General features: G+C 33.0%; 1 protein-coding gene across 1 annotated transcript; it reads left to right on the top strand.

The window, feature by feature from the left end:
* Positions 1 to 21,890: 21,890 nt before the first annotated feature.
* LOC145576725 (putative E3 ubiquitin-protein ligase ZFP1) lies at positions 21,891 to 26,305 on the top strand. The gene is made up of 7 exons (XM_081634442.1): positions 21,891 to 22,030; positions 22,395 to 22,472; positions 23,428 to 24,288; positions 24,554 to 24,936; positions 25,251 to 25,361; positions 25,525 to 25,692; positions 25,841 to 26,305. The coding sequence occupies exons 3-7, from the start codon at positions 23,451 to 23,453 to the stop codon at positions 25,979 to 25,981; spliced, it is 1,641 nt and encodes a 546-aa protein (XP_081490568.1). The 5' UTR covers positions 21,891 to 22,030; positions 22,395 to 22,472; positions 23,428 to 23,450; the 3' UTR covers positions 25,982 to 26,305.
* The last annotated feature ends 921 nt before the right edge of the window (positions 26,306 to 27,226 follow it).

Below are 27,226 nucleotides of genomic sequence, written 5' to 3'. Positions count from 1 at the left end.
CACTTTATGCACTTAAAATGGGTCACTTTTGTGGGTAAAAAGGGAAACTAAACATATGCTAATTAAGTAATAAGAGTATCATTCAAATTTTAATCAAACTAGTCATAGAGTAAAATTAAAAAAAAAAAGAAAAAGCTTAATAATACAAAGTAATATAACATTGATAAAAAAAATGTTCTAAGGCAAGTAATAAATTTTTCTAAAAGAGTCGTATGTTTGGTGTCTTTGATATAAATTTTGAATGAGGAGGTGGCAGTGCTGTTTCTTTTTTCTCTTGCCTTTTTCAAGTCCTCATTTTGCTCTCTTGCTTCTTCCTTTTGTTACAGCTCTTTTAGGATCAAGTATTATTGGTGCACTTGTGCTTGTACTGGATGCCGAAGAAACATCATTGCTCTGAGTGATGTCTGCCATATCAGGAATGTCAGAAGCAGCTTCTGCACCTTGTTCTCTCTGAGCAGCAATAGTAAGTAAGTCTTCCACCATTTTTAGACTATTTCTAAAGCTTTCTTCCATAAATGCTTTTGTCTCTTCATTTTCTTGACTTTTTAAGATTAGATTGTAGTATTTTCTCATCATTGTTTGTCTCCATGGTATATATGGCTGTGTAGGATCCTGACTCTTCAACCTATTCCATGTCTCTGTTTTTGCAAACTTAGTCCATATTTTTGTAACATGCTTGTCTGGTATTCTTGTTACTGAATGTAGGTGTAGAATTTTGATGTAATGATAACATAACCATCCAAATGCTTTAAAATTTTTGCAAGTACACCATACACTTTGGCTCTCTTGTATATAGTTTACTTGATGTGCAGACCATGGCTTGTCATCTAGGGTTACTTGATAAAGTATGCATTTTTCAATTGTCCCTATCATTTAAACAGTTGTTGCCATAGAGTATCCAAACTCCTCTTTAAAGTCTCTAAAGAGTGACAAAGTGAATACCTGTTCACCAAAATCATGAGCTAGATTTAAGCTGTTACATATTATGTGTTATTTATGAACTTTTGAGTGAACTTTTTACCTATGCAGCATGCTTTAGCATTCCAGACAGTGGCAATGAAGAATGCTATTGACTTACTACAGTTAAACTCATCATATTTCTCTGTGCTTCTCCAACGATTGGTTGTCTTTTTAAATATGGTATAAAATTCTGTCAAGGTAGTTGCTTTACTTTCTTTGAATCCTATAGCATGATTAGTGCTTTCACTCCTTTGTGATGACAAGATTCCTGCTGAAAAGATATCTCTACTAAGGGCAGGACACCATTTCTCTTTCAATTCGTACACTCTTTTGTACCAAGAATGTACTGTCAAGTTATATTTCTGCATCATTGACTGCCACTTTTCTTCAAATTCTTGTTCTGTCACACACCACTTTAAGCACTGGTTGAATGCATACTTGAACTCTTTGTCTTTTTTAAGAGCTCCATATCTGGTTATTGCATTTTGTTCCAAATGCCAGATACAAAGTCTATGCCTTGTATTGGGAAGCACCTACATTCAAAATAAGAGGGTCACTTATGCATTAAAAAGGGTCACTTTATGCAGTAAAAAGGGTTACTTTATACAATAAAAAGTGTAACTTATTACTTAGGGTCACTTTATGCAGTAAATATAAACTTATTACCCGCTCAATTACATTTGCCATTGCTTGGTCCTTGTCAGTGAATATTGAAGTTGGTGTTTTACCCTCCATAGCTTTCAAGAAGGTTTCTAGTAGCTACACAAACGATTCAGTTTTTTCATCCCCAATAAAAGCACATGCAAACATACAATTATGCCAGTGATTGTTTATGCCAACAAATGGAGCTCATATAAGATTATACCGGTTGGTTCTATATGTTGTATCAAAGACAAGAATATCTCCATATATTCTATAGTCTTCTCGCATCATCAAATCACTCCAAAATATATTGGAAATTCTTCCTTCTTGTCAAACTTCACTCTAAAAAAGAAGTTTGGATCCTCTGATTGTTCTTGATTTAAAAGGTTCACTAAAGTTTGAGCATCTCCAGCCTGAATTTGCTCCATTCTTAACCTTGAACAGAAATTTAGGTGATCTATAACACTGTGCCCTATATTCAATTCTCCTCCAGCTTCAGTAGCCATGTAATTGTAACTGTCCATTGTAGTCAAACCTGAAGATTTCATTGTTTTGATTGCTTCAACTTTTTCTTTTGTCATTTTTCTTTTAGAACGATGCAAGTAATGCCACTATGACCTTGCTAGTTCGTGGCTATGTTGTATTACATGTGACACCACCTTAACGTGTCTTTCTTTATTAAGTTTTGCTCTTATTCTTGCCTTACAATCAGATCGTGTGATGGCTACTTGTCTTTGCTTTCTTGCTTTCTGATGAGTCTATTTTATACATATATTTATTCTTCGTCCCACGGTCATATTTTTGCTTATATGAGCTCTGCGGAGCTATTTTTATTACTAATATACGTTTTCTAGTGTTTTTGTAGAGTTTGTATTATTTTGTAGAAATTTGCAGATTCATGACAATTCCTGAGCTATTTGAACCACTGCAAAGATATTAGAGTCGGATCATATTTTATGACTGTATATTTTAAGCCTAAGGCCGAGTGGCCCGAGTTAGAGAAATTTAATCCGGTGATTAAGGGCTCGATATTTGAAGAGGTCCAACATTCTACAACTTATTATTACGGACCAAACAAGGAAGAAAATTGGGTCCAAGCTTGAGGAGCCCAATCCCAAAAGAGCAGCTCAAGAAAGCCACAAGATTGATTGTTGGGCGTAATGTCTGCCGGGCCCAATCAATCAAGCATCATTTTGGGCCACGGAATGCGCATGATTGCTGAGCTGATTTTGGGACTTTGATTCCTAGATTAATTTTGGCAGCTTTATCATAGTTTGAGTTAAGCTAGGGTTATCTTTCTTAGTTGTTTCTTAAACAGATTCTTTTTCCTTATAAAAAGGGAGTAGTAGTAGTTATGTAGGTAAGCTTTCATTAGGTAGTTTTTAGTTTTCTTTTCTTTTAGTTTAGTTTTCTTTTCTTTTCTACTTTTTATATCAGATTTATTATTTTGTTTTCCTACTGCTTTAATACTATTATTCTCTTTATCTTAATTCTTGCTTTTTATCATGCTTTCTTTAATCGCTTTGATTAGTTTAGTTTTAATTATGTGTGAGTAGTTTTCTTTCTACGGTTTGTGGGGATCCATAAATAATGTGAAGGGATAATTTATTGTTGTTGATTGTCAATGCCATATTAATTTCCTATTGATTGATTTAATGCTATGCAACTAGATTTGCGTAGGTCTATTATGTATGAGTTTAGCAATATTAATTCGAGATTCGAGAGATGGGAATTAATATTTAGGCTTAGTTTCAATAGGCAGATTAATTTGTAAATGGTTAAGTCGAGATTCGAGAGATGAGATTTAATACCGGTAGATTAATTCTGTGATTGTAATACGTAGCGAAAGCCCTTTATGATCTGGTTAATTGATGCATTGATGATTGATTTTCATGTTTTACCCTGGAATCTTATTTATTGGTGAACCTATGCCCTAGGTCCTTTATTCATTGATTTCTCTTTACCCTTAATTTTCGTAGTTTAGTTTCCCTTCGATAATAATAATTTGTTACTTAATAATTTAGATTGCTTTAATTAATTAGGAATAGAAAGACCAGTTTCCCTGTGGATTCGACCCTACTTCCCTATCTATATTTAGTTAGTGATTTTAGGTAATACTTTTGATTGGGTGATACGACTTTAGCCTATCACTTTCACATTTACATTCTCTTCATCAATCTTTTCAACCAATTTTGTTTTCTTGTCACCTGAATTTCTCTTTCCTTCAGCAGAACACACATGATATTTTTCACTTACTATCTTTGTCTTTGTGAAGTATCTAGTTGTATGTTTTCTAATTGAAAACCCGAGTACAGCTGCATGCTTTTCATACAATTCCAAGATTTTTTTAAAATTTTGTCTTATCACACCAACAAATGATCTTCTCAGATCTAAACCAGAAGCATCAATTGGATTTGCATATGTGATTTAACACTGTCATATCAGATAAGCAGTAGCAGCATATAATTATGTTTAAAGAAATACTATATTTTATATGGGTCACTTTTATGCATAAAAAGGGTCACCTTTATGCATAAAAAAGGTCACCTTTGCATAATAATTACAAGGTTGACTGTACATTTTATAACAAAAAGGTAACATGTGAGTTTACAAAAGGGTAACATTTTGTGTGTTCAAAGGGTCACCTTTATGCATAAAAAGGGTAACATTCGTTCACACAAAGAGTAACAAAATTTAGCACATTAACTTCAAAATTCAATTTCTTTCCAAGGTTGATTGTATCGAAATGACCTTCAGTTTCATTTGATTTGGATGTTTGTGCTGAATTTGAATCAATTGACTTACAAGAAACCACTTGATTTTCTTCTGCATTGTCAATTTGATTACCTCTAGTGTCCTGATTCATGCTTATACTTTCTCTATCCTCGTTCATTAATGGTGCTTCTCTGTGTTCATCATCAATTCAAGTAGTTTCGATGTTATCTTCTACAAAATTCTCTGTTTCATCTTCTATTATTGTGCGATTTAGGTCGAAATCACCTTATGGTGTTTGAATTTGCCTCTATTGTTGTAGAAAATTGTGGATCAAATTACTGCAATTTGATGAATTGAAGTTTGCTGATGAATCCTCTATTGATGATCGAATTTATCGAATCCCTAAGGTAATCAATTTTTCTCTCTCCTCTATTGTTGCATTTTCTCTCTCCTCCATTGTTGCGTTTTCTTAGTTTCTTTCTCCTCCATTGTTCTCAGTTTTCGCGTCTTTTATAATTTTTTTTTTAAAAAAAAACGGCACGTGTGGCAGCACCCGATTTACAATAAATTATTGTAAACCGGGTGCATGCAAAATTTTTTGTTTAAAGAATTAAAAGTAGCATACTAACAATTGGTGTTTAGAGAATCACAAGGGCGAGTAATGAGAATCGATCTCAAGATTTCTTGGAACCAGAAGGAGAGCTAATCACTTGAGCTATTCCTCACTCTTGGCAACACATGGCTCATAAGTTTATCTTTTTCTTTTTTTTTTTTTTTTTTTTTTTGTTAGTAAGGAGAAGAGATTTATCAGGCCGGAACCTTTCACAAATCCTCTTGCCCCAGGTTAGCGGGCTAAGCACTTTGGGAGTGGAGGGGGAGGGTAAGGGAATCCCCACTTTTAAAGTACCTCCAGTGAGATTTGATCCCAAAACCTCGTATTGGTTGTGAGATGCAAATCTTCCCACTAAACCAAGCTTCGCTTTTGATCTAATATTTGCGTATCAAACAAGGGGGAGGGTAAAGGATCCCCATCCTCAAAGTGTCTCTAGTGAGGATTGAATCTCAATCTCAAGGTTAAAAGGTACAATGTATTCCCGTAGATCAAGCTTAGCTTGGTGGCTCATATGTTTAATTAGGAATGCTTTTTTAATTTTAATATACTAGTATATATTACTTTGTACAAAACCTAGTAGATGTGTTTTTAAGGTTTTGAATTATACACACATCACTCGTTAAGTAAACCGAGGGTCATTTGTTGACAATGGCACCAAGCAATAGAGGTAAGGATTGTATCTCACAATCATGACTCATGAGGTTAGATCAATACCCACTAGGGAAATTGTTACAATTTCGATACAATAATTACTTTAATACAAAATTCTCCGTATGTGGGAGAACATCTCTCTACTATTATTGTGTTGTTACAATTTCAATGTACATTGTCCCTTTAAATCTATCCCATATATAATTGACTATGGTCAAGGGTCATAGTTTACTCTCATTAGTCTAATTGACTATGGTCAAGGGTCATAGTTTACTCTCATTAGTCTCTCGCCTTTATACGGTCTTACTTACACATGCTAATTACTTAACCAATTTTCTCCTTCAATAAATTTCATCCAACCAAAACTAATGAATGTACTTCGTACTAATCAAGCCGCTTCAATCAATGGGACAATTTCAAAGGGAAGAGAATAGTATTTTGTTTCGGTACAAAGAAAGAGATACAAGTAAATTGGTGAAAGGGGCATTATGACAAAAGAGAGAATCTTGGAAGATGAGGAAGGTGGATGGTGTAAGGGTAAGGGTAAGAGTAGCCCTTGAACATTGTCATAGCCAACTCATTCCTTTGTTAATAATCAACTAAATTACTAAATAAGTCGAGCATCTTTTAAAACCATGCATGCAATTAAAATTTAAACTAATGGCAAACGATATACGAAGTAGCTAGTTTCAGACAGATACCTTGTTTCTAACACTCTTTCTTGTCAGTGGATAGTTACATGCAGGAAACCATTTAAAGTAAGGCTGCGTTGTAACTTGTACTCCGTAAACAATTAAGTTTTGATTCTAAAAAATCATTGAAGTAATTAGGCGTTAATTTAACAAATATCACTATATATATGTGTTTAGATTTAGGGCCTGTTCACTTCAACTTAATTTCTGTTCAGTTCACTTCAGCTCCAATCAGTTCAATTCAGTTCAGCTCCTAATTTCCTTCTCTCATAAAATATTCATTTCAGCTCTATTAAGTTCAGTTTAATTCAGTTCAGCTCCAATCAGTCCAGTTCAGTTCAGCTCAGTAAAGTGAACAGACCCTTAGTTGTTTTGTAATTATTATGATCTATGCTATTGTAGTATTGATATAGATCGAAAAAAATTACTCCCTCCGTCCCCAAAATTTCGACCCTTTTTGGTTGATTTCGCGGTTATTAAAAAACTTAAATAAAAAGAAATAAAAAAACATATTGGAAAGATAAATTTACACGGAATTTGTAAAAAAGTAGAGGGATAAAGTATTAAAAATACATGAAAAAAAATAAAATTTTATATGGAGAAGCTAATTTTCACAAATATTGTTGTAAATTGGTGGGTATTTTAATACAAATAGATCGATTATTTTAGAACTAAAATTAGGTCAAAAGAATCGAAATTTTGGGGACGGAGGGAGTACAATTTCACTTAATCATGTAATTATTGTAAAAGGGAATATGACATAATTTAAAAATCAAACAAAAGGAGTAATACTTCAATGCATATTATCAAGGACCAAAAAAAAAAAAAAAAAAAAAATCGAACAACCAAGCTATCAACCAAAACTTAAAATGATACTCGTGTTCATTTGACGAATAGTCTTGCAAAGTACTCATATTAGAATATTAGATTTAGGCCCCGTTCTCTTCTCCTTATTTGTGATGAATTGAAATTATTTTTACTGAAACAAAATTATGTTTGCTGAACTTAAATTATTTTTACTGAACTTAAATTAATTTTACTAAATTGAAATTATTTTTGCTAAGCTGAAATTATTTTTACTGATTTTCTATTATAATTCTTATTTAAGAAAACTGAATTTTACTAAACTGAACTTATTTTTATTGAACTGAAATTAATTTTACTGAACTAAACTTATTTTTACTGAACTGAAATTATTTTTACTTAATATTATTTTTTTAAAGGTGAAGAGAACAGGGGCTTAATAGTATAAATAATGTTAAAGAGAACATCGCCAAAATTAATTTTGTTAAGAAGTATCACGTTAATAGCACAAAATTATTTTAGTTTTATCAACGTAAGAGATATTATTTGGCTTTGGCTATAATTAAGCCTATTTCCATTAATTAATCTATATTATAAAATCCTTGTAATATACCTTTACCATGCTAACATGCGTTATCTTTGCTTGTAGTTCCTAACAATGTTTGAAAAAGTTTCGTGCCGTCTTAGCATTAACGTGTTCACACAATTGTTTGGGTACTCATCAAAGGATAACTTTTGTTTTAGAAAGGAAAATAAAGACAAAGGTAACATATGACTATATGAGTATATGACATATGTAACGTGGGGCCTGTTTTTATTGACTGAATTCAACTGAGCTGAATTGAATTGAACTTATTAATTAGTGATTTTTAACTACGGATTAGTGATCTTTGATTATTTATTATTATACATATGTGTATATACAAATATACATATTAATATTTAAGAAAAATATACTATATAAATAAAATATTTATGGAAAATATATTAAAAACATGAAACCCCAAAACATTTTAAAAACATATACTATTTAATTAAAAAAATAAAATATTATTATAACAAAAGAACACAAAACACTTTGTAAAAAATTATCACATTAAAAAGAAAATAAAAAAAAAAGAAAGAAAAAGCTGGAACGAAATTAAACAGAGCCAAACCCCCCAACTGTATACCACTCTCTTTATTATTCTAATTAATACAATGTTATTATTAATTATTATTATTTATTTATTATTATTATTATTATTATTATTATTGTTGTTGTTGTTGTTGTTGTTGTTGTTTTTGTTGTTGTTGTTGTTGTAATAAGAGCTTAAAAGAATGAAATTTGGCTTTATATCATTAGCAATATCATTAGATATAAACTGAACTGAACTGAACTGATTAGAGCTGAACTAAACTAATTAGAGCTGAACTGAACTGAACTAAAAATAAACGTATGAGAACAGACCCATAATTGGCAACTTTTGATTTAAGGAATACTGTTTAAAATTATAGATTAAATTAATTAAAGATTAAATTTTGTTTATATTATCTCTGTCTATAGCTATAAAATGATAATGAATCGATCTTTTAACAAAGAATAATTATATGTTGTGGAGTATAAGTGGGGATACATATGCTATAAATAAATACTTAGTATGACATATGGACTGACGAAATGCGGATTTTGATATCCTCAATTTGTTGGATCATATCTTCTATTAGCTGGATGATATCCTCTACTGGCTAGATGATATCCTCAATTAGCCATATGATATCCTTTATTGGCTGGATGATATATCTAGTGGCGGAATGATATCCTCTATTAGATATATGATATCATGGTTAGATGATGTTCTCTATTGGCTATATGATATCATTTATGATTGTGTCTACGATATTCTTCATTGGCTGCTATGATATCCTTCATTCATTGGCTGGATGATATCATTTATGATTGTGTCTATATTCTTTATTGGCCGGATAATATCATTTATTGGCTATATGATATCATGGCTGGATGATATCTTCTATTGGCTATATGATATGATCCAGCTATGATATATATATATATATCATATAACCGATAAAGAATATCATCCGGTCAGTAGAGGATACCATCCAGCCATTAGAGGATATCATCCAGCTAATTGAGGATATCAAAATCCGCATTTCGCTAGTCCGGACTGATGAAAACATTTCATTAGTCCAAACTGACGCAATAATATCTTCTCTAATAGATATTACTCTTGTGATCCTGTCTATATAATAAATTACAGTTACCAATTGATTGTTGGTGCAGTGGTGATTGAGACTGCACTATAGGGAGGATTGCGTGTTGGATCGTCTACAACAAAAATTGGATGGAAATAAAACTAACCACTCATAAATGATCCTCAAATTTGGATTAATTCAAAAAATGAATCGGGTGAAGAACAAAAATAAACAAAAAATTATATTAAAGTTTAAATCCCATCAATATTATTTTCATCCGTGGCTCTATACGAAAAAATATCGATCATTATTTTAACAAAGAATAATTATATGTGGAGCATAAGTGGAGATGACATATGCTCTAAAGTAACACAAGAATGCTTCTTTATGTCGAATCAATATTTTAGCTCGCTTGTCCAACCGGCCACATGTGCATTAGAACTTCATTACTTGTTTGGTTAGGCCTCTGTTTATAGTCATTGGATTATTTATGCTTTTAATTATGTCACATGTCTTATTGTCTTTAAGACCAAATAAGACTGAAGAAAGCAATTATAGCAGCCGTGGATGGATTAATGAATTGCTATAATGATTATTTCTAATTTAGAAATAATGTAAACTAATTCAAGGTTATACAATGGAGAAGTACTTGGTATACATATATATACTAGTTTTGTGCCTCGTGCGATGCCCGAGTTGTTTATTGAACTTTAAGATAAATTTTTAATCTATATATCAAATTTTAAATATATCATTGATACAAAATTATTTAGGAATTGATGTGCTTTTGTGACGATTGTTATCTAGTAGGCATGTAATGACTAATATAATGTTGGTGGAAATGTTCGATTAATACATTAAAAAGTAAAAAAATTAGCAAAAAATAAATTAAATGTTCAAAGCCCGTTGGGTTGACCGAACCCAAAACTTTGGGTAAGGGTTGAACATTTCTTGACTCGTAACCTAGTGACACAATGCGAAATGACTCATGACCCGACCCTAATTGACAGGTTTACATAGTAATAAAATTCTATTAGATTGCAAAGTATATTATTTTAACCGATTAGTATATATTATAAATAGAGGTGATCATTAGCGAGCATGGGCGGGTAGTAGGCCAGGTTTATGCTTATTTTTTTTGTCCAACGGCCTTTATGTAGCAAATCCGAACCCTTATATGCAGGCTTGATACATTGCCCATTCCGGCTTATTAAACGAGTCGGGCTTGCCTGCGGGCTAACAGTCCTTAAATCTTTGTTTTACTTTTGTATAACACTAATTAATCTTTTTTATTATTTACCTGTGCTAAAATTATTTTGGTAGAGTTGTCTTATAATTTTTTGTTCACAAATGATAATAGAATTTTTTTAAAAAAAATTGAAATTATGACATATGTTATAAATATATGAAAGAAAAAACTTATTTAATGAGTGTTAATGGAAAAATATAAAATTAATATAAATAATTATAACTAATAAAAGCTTATAGTTCAATAGTCTCTTTGTATTTATTTTCTAAAAACACAAAGTATGTCATAAACTCATAATTAACTAACTAAATATAATAATAATAATAATAATAATTATTATTATTATTATTAACGGGCCAGGCGGGCTAGCCCACGATACATATTTTCTTGTCCATACCCGTCCATTTATATTAACGGGTCGAGCCTAGCCCGCCAAAATATCCAATTTTTTCAAAAAGGTTGTCCAAGCCTGCCCTTTTTACGAGCCGGGTTGGGCAGGCTTAGCGGGTCGTTCCGACCATGAACAACTCTAGTTATAAATTTATGTTTTACGCTTTGAACTACTTCATTTGCTCCAAAAATATTATAATATAAAAAAATAAATTCATATAATAATATTTGAGAATTATAATCGAATAATAACTTTTTTTGAATAAAATTGTAATTCAATTTGAATAAAAAATAACTTTTTTATCTTATGAAATCTATTTAAATCTATTCAACATGGCGTGACACTTGGCGAAAAGTTAAAACGCCAAGTGTCGCTACCTCATGACCAGGCTAAAAGTTTAGCTTTATATATTAGTTATATGATATATAAGGATCCCGCTCATTCTATACAATTCTAATTTGTTTATTATTTAAAACGGAAGGAAATTCATGTAGGAGTTTATAGGTACTACGCAGCGGAAAATCATGAATCATATTCAATCAAGTACCTAATCCCAAGATCACATGCATAACACACAAGACACATAATCATACCTTTGAAGCGTGAATTCCACGTAGCAAATGATTGACAAATCAAGGAGAGAATAGAACCCCAAGCGTTGCTCCTCTACTTAGTCCACGAGCTTTGAATGAGTTGTCCACCAATACTAGATTAGTCAAGTGAAAGGGAAAACCGCGATCACCACCTTTAATGGACTAACTGACCACCACGAACCACCACCACCACAAAACACCACACTGGCGCCGAGGGAGGAGAGAGTGTTGTGAGAGAGAGGAGAGTTTGAGAGGCTTGGTCTCGTGTTTGCTAATTTGGGTTTGATCAAACTTATCACTAAATTATTGTTACATGCAAACCCTAGGCACCTAGTCTATTTATAATCACATTATAACTAGACTAGGGTTAGGAAGCCCAAAACCCTCTAATCCATTCCATGTGGCCGGCCATACTAGGGGATGAGGCCCATCATGGGCCTCGTCCTCTCGTGCTCGATCTAGGCCCTTTGTGTGACCTTATAGGATCCGTCCAATTGGGCTTTGGGCTAATTTACTAGCCCAAAGATCGTTAGTACCTCTAGCTATGATAAAACGGCGACCCAAATGTCCGAACTTAATTATCTCCATAATTTGATCCATTTATATATCTAGTAATTGCACACGACGAAGACATAAATCCTTCAATCTCCCACTTGTCTGAGACAAGTGTGCAATATTCAAATTCCTTAAGTCAATATGTGTCGATTTGATAATATGATTGCATCACATGTCGAGATCATATTAATCTACAAATCGTTTCTTGAAATCTGAGTTAGAATTACAAAACCAAATGATTACTGAGTAATACATTTGAACGCAACCACGTATTTTCTGAATTCTCCCTCTTCAAGTGGCCATGACACATTCCCTAATTTAATAGGTAGACTCAATCCAATCTTGTGGCAACAAGGCTCCCACTCAACTTTTGAAATCAATGTTCCACTCAACAAGGAAACACCCTTTATAATCTCCAGTTACGGGTAGACGTTTGAGTGTACCACAGTCATAACATCCATTGAATGAAATCAATGTTCCACTCATGTCAAAGGAATCCACTAATATATCCGGAAGCTCTGTACTTGAACTTCAAAGTAGGTCATAAGTTCGATCATGCATCATACATGCATATTCAAGTGATTGACCGAGCATCACTATGCCCCTATAGCCCATGAAACTGCGCTATCCAATCAATCTTACATGCTAGTCCGATTATTGAAATCATTTATGTCCACTTTAATGATTTTGAACTAGGAACTTAAATAATACATGAATTTTGTTCACCTGTGGGGTTTCATTCACCAGGTCATCAACCTGATGAGCCCATCAATTCATAATTATTTTGGACATTTTATTTAATTTCCAAAACCATAATTAAATAAGAGAGATAATAATTTTTGTTTAAACATAATTTTGCAAATTAATGCATTACTTATGTAATATGTTTTCTCAAAACATACACAACTTAAATTACATAACTTGCTTCAATCCAAGTCTTTAATATGACTCTCATATCTTAGTTTATGGAAGGGGTTTAGTGATTTCTCACTCACAATAAAACTTTGCAGATTACGACATCCCGCTTGTCATTGATTTCATAAATAAGGTGACATCTCATATCTATTTGTTTGGATTTGTGATGTGACCCGGGCTCCTTCGTTTTGGCAAAGGTATCCTTTTAGTCACATGACAATTTGATCCAAACTTTCTCCTTAACTACTCTTACTGTAGCTAATTACACATATTCTGACACTGAGTATGCGACAGTATTCTGCTTTGAACTCTTCAAGCTTACTGTACTTCTCCATACAGACACAAAATATATTTAGATCAACATCTAAAGTCATCTTGCCTGTTTAGAAAACTTGCATCCGTATAACTTTTGACAATTTATTCACTTTTAACACCATAAACTAGAGAAATTCCTTTAGTCCTTCTCAAGTACTCAAGGATTTGCTCTTAGCAACTTTTAGTATGCTTATTCTGAATTTACTTGAAACTGCTACACATGCACAAGTCATATGTAACATCTTACTATGTACATATCATGGAACATATAATGGACCCTTTTTCAAAAGCATGAGGCATAATATACATACAACTCAACTCTATTAGCTTTTAAAAGCACTGAGTTTTACTGAGCGTAACACCATGAAACATGGGAAGATATCCTCTTTTAAAGTCTTGCTTCATGAACTTGTCAAGATCCTTATCAACATAAGTCTCTCGATGTTGTCCAATCATTCTTCAAGATTCACTTTGTGGATCTTGATTCCCAATATGTACTCAACATCTCCTAAGTCTTTCATATGGAAACAACTTCTTAACCATTGCTTGACTGATTCAAGCATTGATATGTCATTTCATATGAACTGTATGTCATCTACATACAAGACTAAGAAGACCAATTGCTCCCACTAAACTTCTTATCTCTACAAGATTCCTTATCGTTCTTTGAGGAAATCAAACTGTTTGATTGCCTAATCGAAACGAATGTTCCAACTCCCTGATGCTTACTTCAATCCATAAATGAATTTCTGAAGTTCGCAAAACTTTCTATGATTTCTGGATTTCAAAATTCTTAGGTTGTATCATATACATATCCTCCATCAAGAACATTTTAAGAAGGTGATTTTGATATCCAATGCTAAACTTCGTAATCGAAATCAGCTATCACTAGAAGAATCCGAATAAGCTTACGCATCTAATAGGTTTGACCCTATTTGTAAGTCTATCATGGACTAACACATCTTTACAGACATGGAGTCCATTCTAGATTTCATGACTTTAAGCCATTTCTTGAGTTGGCACTTATCCAAAGCTTGCTTGTAGGGCATGGATTCCAACCATTCCAATAGGAAAATTTTAGAATCCACCTTTTCTCAGAATTTCAACAAACTGTTTGTTTTGATCCTAAGTAACCTACAATAGGTATGAGCAACAATAGAATTATTCTCTTCAACTCTTTGAAGCCTTTCATTCAAGTGGGACGATAGTAGTCTCGCTAGTTGAATTAGCTTGCTTCGACATATGAATTATCAAATTAGCTGATTTCATACGCCCTCGTCTCTAATGTAGTATAATCCACATCCATTTGTTGCTCGTCTTGAATCCCATTGAAATCTAATTTTACTCCCACTTGGCTTTGTAGGAAGAGATTTCAAACTATAAAGACACTATTGCGAACAACAAACACTTTGTTTTCTACGCGATTGTAGGAATAATACCTCTTAGTTTCCGTGGGAAAATTTATGAAGAACTATTTGTCTGATGTAGGGTGCATTATGTTATCTTTGTAAACATTTTACATCGATTTCATAACCCTTAATCTTGTTTAGAAAAGATAACTTTGGAACATTTCCAGTTCATAACTCTTATGACATCTTTTCTACTGCTTTGGTTAAGTTTCCTGTTTAGTATATTCGCAATTGTTGTTGTAATGCATATCCTCAAACGATATTTGTAAATCATTAAAGCTAATCTAGGATTGAACCATGGAAAGCAAAGTTTGATTCCTGCTTTCACATACATTTTAAATGTAATGTTTCTGGATTGTGAACTAATTCAACAATTCCCTTTTAGATGATCATTGATTTTGAGTTAAATATTTATCACAACAATCATATTGTGGTGTTAAATTGTTCAAGTCCAACTGATTTTACATTTCATTTTGGAATTTTGAACATTTCAATGATTCCATGCTTTACTTCATTAAGTAATTATCGATATAGTTACTTAAATCATTAGTAAAAGCAATGAAATAGTTAAATCTCTTTGCTAATTCTTGAAATTTTGGTACACACACATCATATGTATGAGTTCCAAAAGGTCATTTTAGCTCTTTTACCTTTTCAACTAAAAGGTGACTTGATCACTTTATCAAGCATGACTTCTAATTCTCAAGTGATTCATAATCAAATTAGAATAAGAGTCCATCCAATTGTTACTTTGGATGTGCAAATGGTTTATGTGACCTAATCTTACTTTGTTATAAGTAAGTTTATTTTAAATCATCTAATATTACTTTTGTGATCTACTTATATCAATGTCATAAAGCAAAATAACTCATATCTAGCAAAATGAAAACAATTTATTACCTTGGTCATGGATCAACACTTGTCCAAGCCAAGTAAACCAATTCAGTATTCAAACTAACACCGAAAATTGCCTCGTCAAAAACTGGAAATTGTTCTAAAATCATGATAAACTGATTAGAAAATAAAACTATGAAGCTATCTCTGGCCACTCAAACACTTTTAGTGCACCTTTAAGCTCCATTTCCATGCTAGCTTCACTTGTTTGCAGTTCCTGTCCAACATTAATAATGTTAAACACTGCAACTTGGTATCACATACCTAAGTGAAAGTTAAAATGTTTATAACATAGGATATTAGGTAACTCTTACTCGTCACTTCATCCTAGTGAGGACATCTTTGTTCAAGCTTTGGCTTATTCTCCTTTCAGGTAATTCTCTGCATGATTCTTAAGTAAATCAACTAGCTTGACTGCAGAATCCTCACTATCTTGTGAAAGTTTCTCGAGGTCAAAACCATCATGTAGAGAATGCAGAATTATATCATGAACCTGATGATCTTTGTATGGTCTCTCTAACATACTCATGCGGCTAAATAGTTGAACCATCATATCCACATGAATCTGTACTGACTAGCCTGGCAAGAGTTTTCTCGAAATTATCTCGACATTGATCTTGTAGGTTTCAAACCCAATATTTCCAGTCCAGGAGTCGTCGTTCTTGGGAGCCATATTAATGATTTCCTCGACGTTTCCATCAAATTCACCATCAACATGGGAATTCAGTATTCCATTACAAACATCACGTAAACACTTAAATAAGAGATAAGGTTCTTAGTCCATGAATCTTCTAGCCCAATCCTCTGGAATAGAAGATAACATTACATATGCGACTCTCTTAGAATCTGAAACATTTCTCAAATGCTTCTCAGGAGTCATGTCTGGGCTAAATCTGCCCTCGATTGGTAAGTCTAAACGAAATTCGAGATTTTCGTTCCTTAGAACACTTCTAAATTCGCTTTCCCAATCGTTGAAGTTGAGAAAATTAAGCCTTGTTTTCATTGTTGGTGGTAAAGCATTATTGTCATCATTGTTACGGCTACCCATCTATGTCAAAATAAGGCAAAGTTTAATAATTATGTTTAATTTAAAATTTAAAGTACCATAAACGAATTAAATTGGTAACTTTAAAGCACTTTATTCAACATTAATTGATCTCAATTGAATTTTAAGTGATTCCAAGACCCTTTATTTGTGTAATAGTTGACCGGACTGAGGCCATACCATCAAGCATTACATTTTCAAGGTGAGTAAACTCTTTAGTGATTACAACTCTTGTAACTCGTGGTTGAATAATTAACCATCACATGCTTAATTATTACCCTTTGTTTCAAGGTTCTAAACGCTTTAGGTAACCTTGTTGAGCACAACCAATTAAATATGTAGAACGTGATCTTCCCGAAAATGCCTAAAATAACAAGTGACGCTCTGCGGAGGCCGACCCATCACTCACTATTTAAGGATTGTTGGGTATCTAATTGGAAAAGTAATCTCAATATTACTGGGACCTAGATTTATTATGTTGTGATTATTTAGTGAACTCTAGCGCATCATCAATCAACATAAATAAAATCTAACATGCATAATCTACTAATGCAATAAAACATGACATAGTATGGCCCCTTAGTCCTAAGAAAACAAGAAATGAAAAACTCCCACTTGAATCATCATGGATCTCCATCCACTTTGATCCTTTGGGCCTTCATTTCATGGGATTCTTTGGACTAACACTATTTAAATAACTAATCTATTTACTTTAAATAAAAGTTACAAAAATACTTAACGGTACGCAGACCGTATTTAGATTACAAAAATACATCACGATGCGCATATCGTATTTTAGAATCTATGGGCCATACTAGTGTATATATATATATATATATATATATATATATATATATATATATATATATATATATATATATATATATATATATATATATATATATATATAGTAACATAATATCATATATTATAAAAGTGCCATATAATAAATCACTCAAAATGCTTGTCTAAACTACAACATCAAATGTTCATAATTAAGGCAACGCATTTCCTAAAATATCTCATATTTTAAATCATAATTAGATAATATCATATATTATTCATGACCGTTAATAAAATTGTCATATATTTTAATTTAGGCATGAGATAGAATCAAATCTTATTTTAATCTAGAAGATAAATCATATTTAATCTTCCATGATTATCCTAACAGCAGCTGCTGCCCCAGCCACCATGATCGCCACCCTATCCTTCCCCTCCCTCTTGGACCATTACCAGGTCGGCAGCCGCAGTGGCTGCGCCACCCAGCCGCGGCTACCGGCCTTATAATTTATTTATTTTATTTATTTTTTTATTTTTTGGTTTTTAATTTAATCAAAATAACTTTTATTAAAATTAAATAAAATCAGTCCAAATTTTAAAATTAAATCATCATTCAATATTAAAATTAGGGTTCATCATAAAATTAATCCCAATTTAATTCTAACTCTTAAAATTAAATCGATGATCATACACAAAATATTTTTATGCATAAATCAATCCGATTAAAATTATGAAACATAAAAAAATTGAATTAAATAAAAAACAAGCACAAAAATCATATTTTAGGCTTTGAATTTTCGAAAATTCGAAAATTATTAGGGTTAGGGTTCGAAATTTTCAAATGCTCCAGGGCTTAATTCGGTCTTCTTCATGGCTATTTTGAGCATAATTAAATTACATTTAATCAATTTCAAAAGTTTAATCACATTAAATATAATAATTGAACCATAATTAAATTAATTTATCCCTCTGAATTGATTATAAAATTAACATGGACTTCAAAATAATCGTATTAATATAATCAAGCGCGTTCATGTAAGAGGCTAACTGATACCACTGTAGGAGTTTATAGGTACTACGCAGCGGAAAATCATGAATCATATTCAATCAAGTACCTAATCCCAAGATTACATGCATAACACACAAGACACATAATCATACCCTTGAAGCGTGAATTCCACGTAGCAAATGATTGACAAATCAAGGAGAGAATAGAGCCTCAAGCGTTGCTCCTCTACTTAGTCCACGAGTTTTGAACGAGCCGTCCACCAATACTAGATTGGTCGAGTGAAAGGGAAAACCGCGATCACCACTTTTAATGGACTAACCGACCATCACGAACCACCACTACCACGAACCACCACACTGGCGCCGAGGGAGGAGAGAGTGCCGTGAGAGAGAGGAGAATTTGAGAGCCTTGGTCTCGTGTTTGCTAATTCAGGTTTGATCAAACTGATCACTGAATTACTGTTACATGCAAACCCTAGGCACCTAGTTTATTTATAATCACATTATAATAACTAGACTAGGGTTAGGAAGCCCAAAACCCTCTAATCCATTCCATGTGGCCGGCCATACTAGGGGATGAGGCCCATCATGGGCCTCGTCCTCTCGTGCTCAATCTAGGCCCTTTGTGTGACCTTATAGGATCCGTCCAATTGGGTTTTGGGCTATTTTACTAGCCCAAAGATCGTTATTACCTCTAGCTATGATAAAACGATGACCCAAATGTCCGAACTTAATTATCTCCATAATTTGATCCATTTATATATCTAATAATTGCACACGACGAAGACATAAATCATTCAATTCACTCTAGCATATTCTTATTTCCTATGTCAATAATTTGTGTTTTTAACTAGATTAAGTCCCGTGCCACGCACGGGTTTTAACAAAGTTTTATAATGAACTATAATCTTAATTCAAAATCTACCAAAAAATAATCCTCATAATTTTAAATGAAATTGAAAAAGTTTGAATCTTGATTTATACTCGGAATTGAGCCTCAAATTCGGGTTAGACTAAGTGTATGTTCTGTTCACCTTATTTTCACTTATTTCAGGTGTAATAAGTTCAGATAAGTTCAGTTCAGGTTTAATAAGTTCTGATAAGGGTTACTCAAGTACAAATAATAACTAAAATAAGTTTTAATAAGGTCTAATAAGTTCAGATAAGTGAAAATCACGTGAATAGAACACACCCTAAGGGTCTATTCTGTTCGCCTTATTTTCATTTATTTCAGGTGTAATAAGTTTAGATAAGTTTAATTCAGGTTTAATAAGTTATGATAAGGGTTACCCAAGTACAAATTACAACTAAAATAAGTTTTAATAAGGTCTAATAAATTCAGATAAGTTCAAATTAGGTGAATAGAACACACCCTAAATGTAGAACACCAAAAAAAAAAAAGTATAAGATGTAGATTAATATTTTATAAAATAAAAATATGAAAAAAATATGTTCATAGTCTTTTAGGAAGTGAATCACAATTATGTAAAGAAATAAATATTTTTTTTAGGAAGTGAATAAAAAAATAGAAAAAAAATTTGGAGGGGAAAACAGCACTAAAAATTTACATGTGTTATTATTGTTGTTTGTTTTAGTATTATGTTATTGATTATAATTAGGGCTGGACACAGTTTGGTCTGGACCGTAACCAAACCAGACCAAACCGTATTTTAGCGGTTTGGTTTGGTTTACGGTTTATAAAATTACGGTTTGGTCTCGATTTTTTTATAAATATGGTTTATGGTTTGGTTTGGTTTTGCAAAAATTATAAACCAAACCGTAAACCAATAAACCGTATTATAAAATTTATATAATTTTTAAATAAAAAAATTACTTATTATATAGTAAAAAAAAATTAAAGAATAAATAAAAAAAACCATGAATAATAAATAAAAACTATATGGTCAATACTATATAATTAATGACTATGATGTAGTACTCCGTATGAATATTTTTTATTGTTATGTATTATTTTTATTATGTATTAGCACTTGATTAGTTTATTGTTATTTTTACTGTAACTTTATAGTAATCCATATAAATATTTTTTATTGTTATGTATTATTTTTATTATGTATTAGCACTTGATTAGTTGATTGTTATTTTTATTGTAACTTTGTAGTACAATTTAATCCGTTTGGGCTACTTTTTAAAACTTTATTATAAATTAATAAAATATTATTTGACAATATTTGAGGAAAAAATATCATCACATCATAAACCGCAAACCAAACCGCACCAAACCGTACGGTTTGGTTTGGTTTCAATACTAATATGGTTTGGTTTGGTTTGAAAAATTTACCAAACCGCATTTTGCGGTTTGGTTTGGTTTTGGAGTCAAACCGCACCAAACCAAACCATGTTCATGCCTAATTATAATTAGAAACGTTTAAACTATTTAAAAAACATTTAAATTAGATATTGAAGTAGTAATGAAAATACTATGTAATGGTTAAAATATGTATTAGCAAATGTGAAGAGAAAATAATTTACCAATTAACAAAAGTAAAAATAAAAAGCATATTATTTTAAACTTTGAGGTAGGAAAGTCAAAATTTAAATAGCTAAAAATCTAAGTCTGGTTCAGTTTACCTTATCTTTACTTATTTAGGAAACTAAATAAGTTCATATAAGGGTTAATAAGTTTAGAAAAATAAGTGTAGGTACGAGTAGATTTTGATAAGTTTAAATGAATTCAAATAAGATAAGATTAGTCTATATAAGTAAAAATCGGTTGAATTATTTGCACTATTAAAAAAAGACAAAATATTATTTTGGTGGCTAAAATAAAGACAAAGAAATGATCATTACATTATGATCAACCACATATATAAGTTAATAGCATATCATGTTAAAGGGTATAAGAAGAAGAGTTACCAAGTCAAAAGGGTAAAGTAATTTCAACAAAACTAAGCTAAACACATTACATAATCAAATGAAGTAAAGATTGTTTCCAAGAACAAATATTGAAGAAAAAGAAAAGAAAATTAATCAAATCATTGAATAAATACATCATTGTTAAAAACATCAAAATTGGAGATTACAAAGTAAAATCGAGTTTACATTAATAAATAAATAATAAATAACAATAATATATCAACTTAGTGTCATGCTCTTTTCATATTTTCTAATAAATTTTTTTAGAGAAAAATACTCTTATGACTAAACCCTAAAATATCATGAAAAAGAAATACCAACCCTAAAATATCATGAAAAAGAAGGGTCACACTCTTTAATATTATCGGCCATTTTTGTTCTTTTTTATTAAAAATGGGATTTATTGCAATGATTTTTAAAAATTGCGGGATAGTTTTACCACATCAACCGCCTAAAGATTCCTTGATCCTCAAGAATAATCCAAACGGTCATTTTTTTTTAATTTCCAAAAATAATTAGGCACCAAATTTATTCCGGCAAATAAAAACGGTTATATTATAAGAGAAAGTACCAAACTCTATTTTCCGCAAAAATAAATATTTGGGGGAAAACAACGATAAATAGAAACCCAGACGTTGTTAGCCTTCCCTTTCTTCTCCTCTCTCCTTTTCTGCAAATTTGTTCATCGATCTAGATTTTATTCTCCATCAATTTTCTAACTTGGTAAGCAATTTCTCTAATTAATCATCAATTCTATAATGGGTCGATTTTATTTTCCCCAATTTTTGATCAGAATTATCCCAATTTGAGTTTTTGATCATCGATTTACTTGTTCTTCGTCTTTTTTTAATTGATTCTACCCCACTAATGTAATAGATTTTTCTGGGCTTTTTTGACGAAAAAAAATTGGATTTTTATGCTGTTTAAATTAGGGTTTTGATTTAATTTCTAGCAAAATTTGGGCCCAACTACCGTAAATTTTACCGTTAATTTTTATTCGGTTTCAAACTTATGAACTTCAGTTTTTCTGGGTATTTTTTGGTTTTAATGTTGTATTGCTCCTAATGTTTTGTGTGTATTTTTTCAGGTAATTAGTCTCCTGATTGCGATTGCCCGCCAAAATTGAAGTCATTAACTTCCATTTTGATTATTGATGTTATTCAAGGTATGAATTGTTCTATTTAATGCATGGACTAGCTATCCATTAATAAATTGTTGAGTTGGTATATATCATGTTTAGGCGATAGTCTAACAAGACTCCTCATTTACTCTAGATGAATACTTAGTTGGCATTGTTCTTTAAATGGTTCTGATGTTTTTGTGCAACTCAATTGAGGGTTTCATGGCAGTTAATGACTTTCCTGTTGAACAGTTTGCTGTCAAAATCAACTAATTTTTAGATTTGGGAACAGATAATGCCTTTGGAAGCTTAACCTTTTTCTTCCCTTTTCTCTGCATTTTTTTAAGGTTGAGGGGTGGGGGTGGGGGTGAGGGCAGGGTCGGGGTGGGGGTCGGCTGGGCTGGGGGTGTAAGCTGGGGGTGAGTTCATCTACAAGTATATGAGAGTTGATGTCTAGTGTCCTTAATTGAATTAATGAAATTTGGGTGTATGTTGTAGGTTATGCATCTATGAATTGTGTTGGTCATTTTTTCTAGTTGTAATAATAGAAATATAAATTATTATCTGTGTTGTTTTTATTTGTTACCATTGCTAAAAATTTGGAAAAGATCAAAATATAATAACATTTTGTTGTTTTCATTACTATGTTTGATGCACAAGCTTTCTATTGCTGAAGCATTTTGTTTTACGTATTTGTTTGGTATTTGTTCGCCTTTATTGTTTACGTATTAGTCTAATTTCTTCAGTTGTCTAGCTGATTGAGTTACAAATTTTGAGAGTATTTTTCTCTCTTACAGTTTTAGGAAGTATCATCTTCTTATTTGATGCACAAGCTTTCTATTGCTGAAGCATTTTATTTTACGCATGTGTTTGATTGTGCTTAAACTACTGTCAGAAATTGGAATTATGCATAAGCAATCAAACCAATTAGTCTAATTTCTCTGTTTATCTAGCTGATTCTTGAGTTACAAATTTTGATCGAATTTTTTCTCTTTTACAGTTATAAGAACATCTTCTCATCTGATGAATATGAACGAAAGAGATTTGTTGTGTAGCAGCCATCGGGCTTTTGATTTAGCAAATGGCCAGCAAGTCCAGAATCATATTCATCCTGAGCCCTGCATTTTTCTGGGAAGCACATCTAATTTTCCACGGTCACATATAAATCAGGTGTTACCTCCATCTGGAAGTATGAACAGCTTTGATCTCCACCATTTACCAGAGCATGTTGTTGGGAGGCAATCTTTTTATGGGATGACACAGTATAATCAGCCTATCCATCCTGCTACAAATCAGCCTAACTTCTATAATGGACATTTAGAACCTGCATCTGGATCGAGGGTGTTTCCAGTCCCACTAAACCATGGATTTGTTGACCAACTACCATCTTCAAGCAATTATGGAGGCAATGTAGTTCCCTTTAATGATCATGGGAGGATCAATTACTCAGCAGAAAGTGTTAGAGAGTTATGTAAGGGGAAAAATTCCGAAGGAATTCCTGGGAATGTTATGCATTTTGGTGCTTCTGCAGGACTTAGTAGCTCTTCAGCTGCTCCTATGACTAGCAGTCATTATGATTCTGGGTCTGTTTCTATGGAAGCATCACTTTCTTTGCCAGATTACAGAGGTAATGGCTCTTATCCTATGATGGAAGCAGTTTCAGGAGCTAGGCATAGATCTGGTGCTGTTGGGCCTCATATGGATTCTGCTATGTTGCATAACTATAATAATTTAATAGTTCAAGGGAATTATGGAGGCCAATCTTTTCAGCCATCTAGCTGCTCATGGTTGGAGCAACAGTCAATCAGCAATGCTGGGGGTTTACCATGGAGTGGACCTCCCATGTTGCCTTATTATCAAGGTAATGCATTTGTCTCTGATGATTTCTATTTCATCCTGACACCTACGTGCACACAACTCACAAAGAGGAAAGAGGGGGGGGGGGGGGGGGGGGGTAGAGGGGAGAGAGAGGCTGGCACAATGACCCGTGTAACATGCATAAACAAGTGCACATGATTGATGATTTTTTTCAAGTTACGCTTGAACTGTGATTTTTTTTTGTTTTCTTCAGAAATTGTTGTATATGCTGATGGCTAATTAATGATTTGCTTTTATGATTTATCCAGGGAACAATATTCATGGAGGTTCCCCTGAGCTAGGAAATGCTTGTCTACCTGGTAACACTGAAAGATCTAGTAACCATGGCTCTGCCAATTTCTTGCATGTGCCACCTGTTATTCAACAACACCACAATCTACATCCAGTTCAGAATATTCAGGGTTTGAGAGGGTATGGTGTTGCCTGTTATCCACCTTTTCTGGCAGTTCCAAGTAGAGTTCCACCAAGTGATGGTATGATTCATGATCTTTCGTATATATCCCAAGAAAGTGCTGAGCCAGCAAATAGGCCAACAGGCATTAGAATATATCGTTCTCATGGAAGAAGCCTTGTGCCTGATGTAGCCTCCAGACGACGTGATCTTCCTCGTTTGAGGACTCTTCCAGTAGATGTATGTCCATTCTTTAAACTTCTAATTTATATCTCTAGCCTATAGGTTAGAATAACATAATCTGGTCTGCTTAATTATTACATATCTATTATGATGCATGACACTTGTTTAAGTTATCTGCTTTTGCTTAGAAAATCATTACTCCTTTATTGCTCTGGGAATGAACAAGTAAAGGAGATTTGATGTTGCTTGGGCCATTAGAGTTGCAGGCTTACTGCTGATAATACTAAAATGATGCACAATATAATTTAGATGAGGAACCCCTGTTTTTATAAGACTGCTAATATTCTGCATTGTTGCTTACTTGCTTGTAGAGAGTTGCGCTTTTGGATTTCCCAGACCTTTATGAAGTAGACTATGATGTCGAGAGCATTATTGATCATCATAGGGATATGCGTTTGGATATTGATGACATGTCCTATGAGGTGAATTATGAATCTGATCTTGATTGTATATATAGTGTTGCAAAATAAAACCATCTCTTGCAGATCAATTACTGAGTGCAATCTGACATGTACATTATTCTTACATCTTTACATGTACCCTGGTAATGGTGATATGATATGATATTTGCTTTCTTTATTGCAGGAGCTTCTTGCTTTGAGTGAACGTATTGGGACGGTAAATACTGGGTTGACAGAGAAAGACATTAGATGCCATCTGAAAACTAGAAGATATAAGTCTACTGCAGCTACTATCAATTTAGAGGAGTTGCCATGCAGTGATCAAAAGAACGACTCATGCATCATATGCCAGGTAAAAATTACTACTGTATAATGTTTTGTTTTATGGTTCTGTTCTGGGTGCAAAAGTAAGCTTGGTGCACTTTTTACTTGAAATCTTAGCCTGTTAAATGAAAAAAGCTCTGTAGACATTATGATGATGGTTGTTATTGGCATTGCAGGATGAATACGAAGACAATCAGAAGCTGGGAACCCTAGAGTGTGGACATGAATACCATGTAGATTGTTTGAAGAAGTGGCTGCTCTTGAAAAACGTGTGCCCGATTTGTAAATCGGCTGCCTTGGTTGTGGATCACTCTTGATGGACTGAAAAAGCTTCACTGCCCATCAACTGCTTTAACTATGTAGAACTTTTATCGTACTCGTACATATTATACTTTTGGAGATGAACTTGTATAAAAACCATTTATTCAGGGCACTTCTTTGTTACAAGAGGTGTGGCCATCGCCACCAACTTATATGCAGTGGTCCTTCCCTCCAGAATGTCACGGAACTGTACAGACCTTTGTAAACTTTGGTCCTGTAGTTGGGTCCTGTTAATCTAGTATTTTTGTGAATAATCGAGCATTAACTTTGTTCTTATCATGTTTTGTTAATCTAGTGCTTTTTAAGTTGGTATGGCCTCACAGCTTAGTGGTGGTTTGGTTGCACATGGGAATTTACAATTCATGTGAAGTCAAGGAATTAACACTTAGAAACTGTATTTCCTATGAATTAACTTTCTATATTTTGTATGATTTATGTGATGTATTCATTAACTATTACTAAAATAAAACATTGCTGACATCATCAACCTCTAAACTATCCTACGTGTCATTCTCACATTAAAAATTTTCCTTTTATTTCTAAATATGATGTCATCAATTATTATTATTATTATTATTATTATTATTATTATTATTATTATGATAAAAATATCAAAAAAACCTACAAAGTCAATCAATTTACAAGAAATTGGTGGGGAGTCGAGATACAGTATGGGCCCCACCCCTCTAGCTATAGCGAACCCGATCCTATTGAAGATGTGAGCAGCTGCACGAGCACCAATATCCCGAGTCTTAGCAAACGCTTGAACGCGCTTCAGCAATGCAATAGCATCCTTCTCTAATTCCCCCAACGAAGAAAAGGAGAAAGGAAGAATACCATAGCCAATAGCCCTGCAACGCGCCCCATACTTGTCCCGCTTCCGCTGAGCCGCCGCCGACACAACACAACCAGGAACGAAATCAGACAACCTCGATTGTGTCAAAGGTGAAGACCCCATCAAATCAACACATACATCAAGGCCTCTATCCCAGGAATAAAGCAACACATCTGCTAGTCGTAGAGCCCCGGCATTCCCTCCAATCAACCTAACGTTAACCTCATGTCGAGCAGAAATCCTAGACCGAAAACAAATATCAACAAGGGTGTCACGAAAAACATTGTGCCGATATTTAATACCCACCATCCCAGCACAAGACACTGCATGATCCTCATAAATATCCCCATCAAAAACCCTTGAGCAAGCACAACACGGTGTTCAAACGGAGAACAAAGGAACACCC

The sequence above is a fragment of the Chenopodium album genome, chromosome 13 (genome assembly GCF_948465745.1).
Source record: "Chenopodium album chromosome 13, dcCheAlbu1.1, whole genome shotgun sequence".
NCBI classification, from domain to species: Eukaryota; Viridiplantae; Streptophyta; class Magnoliopsida; order Caryophyllales; family Amaranthaceae; genus Chenopodium; species Chenopodium album.
Note: the sequence above shows the minus strand (reverse complement) of the source record. Positions and strands in the feature narration are given on the sequence as shown.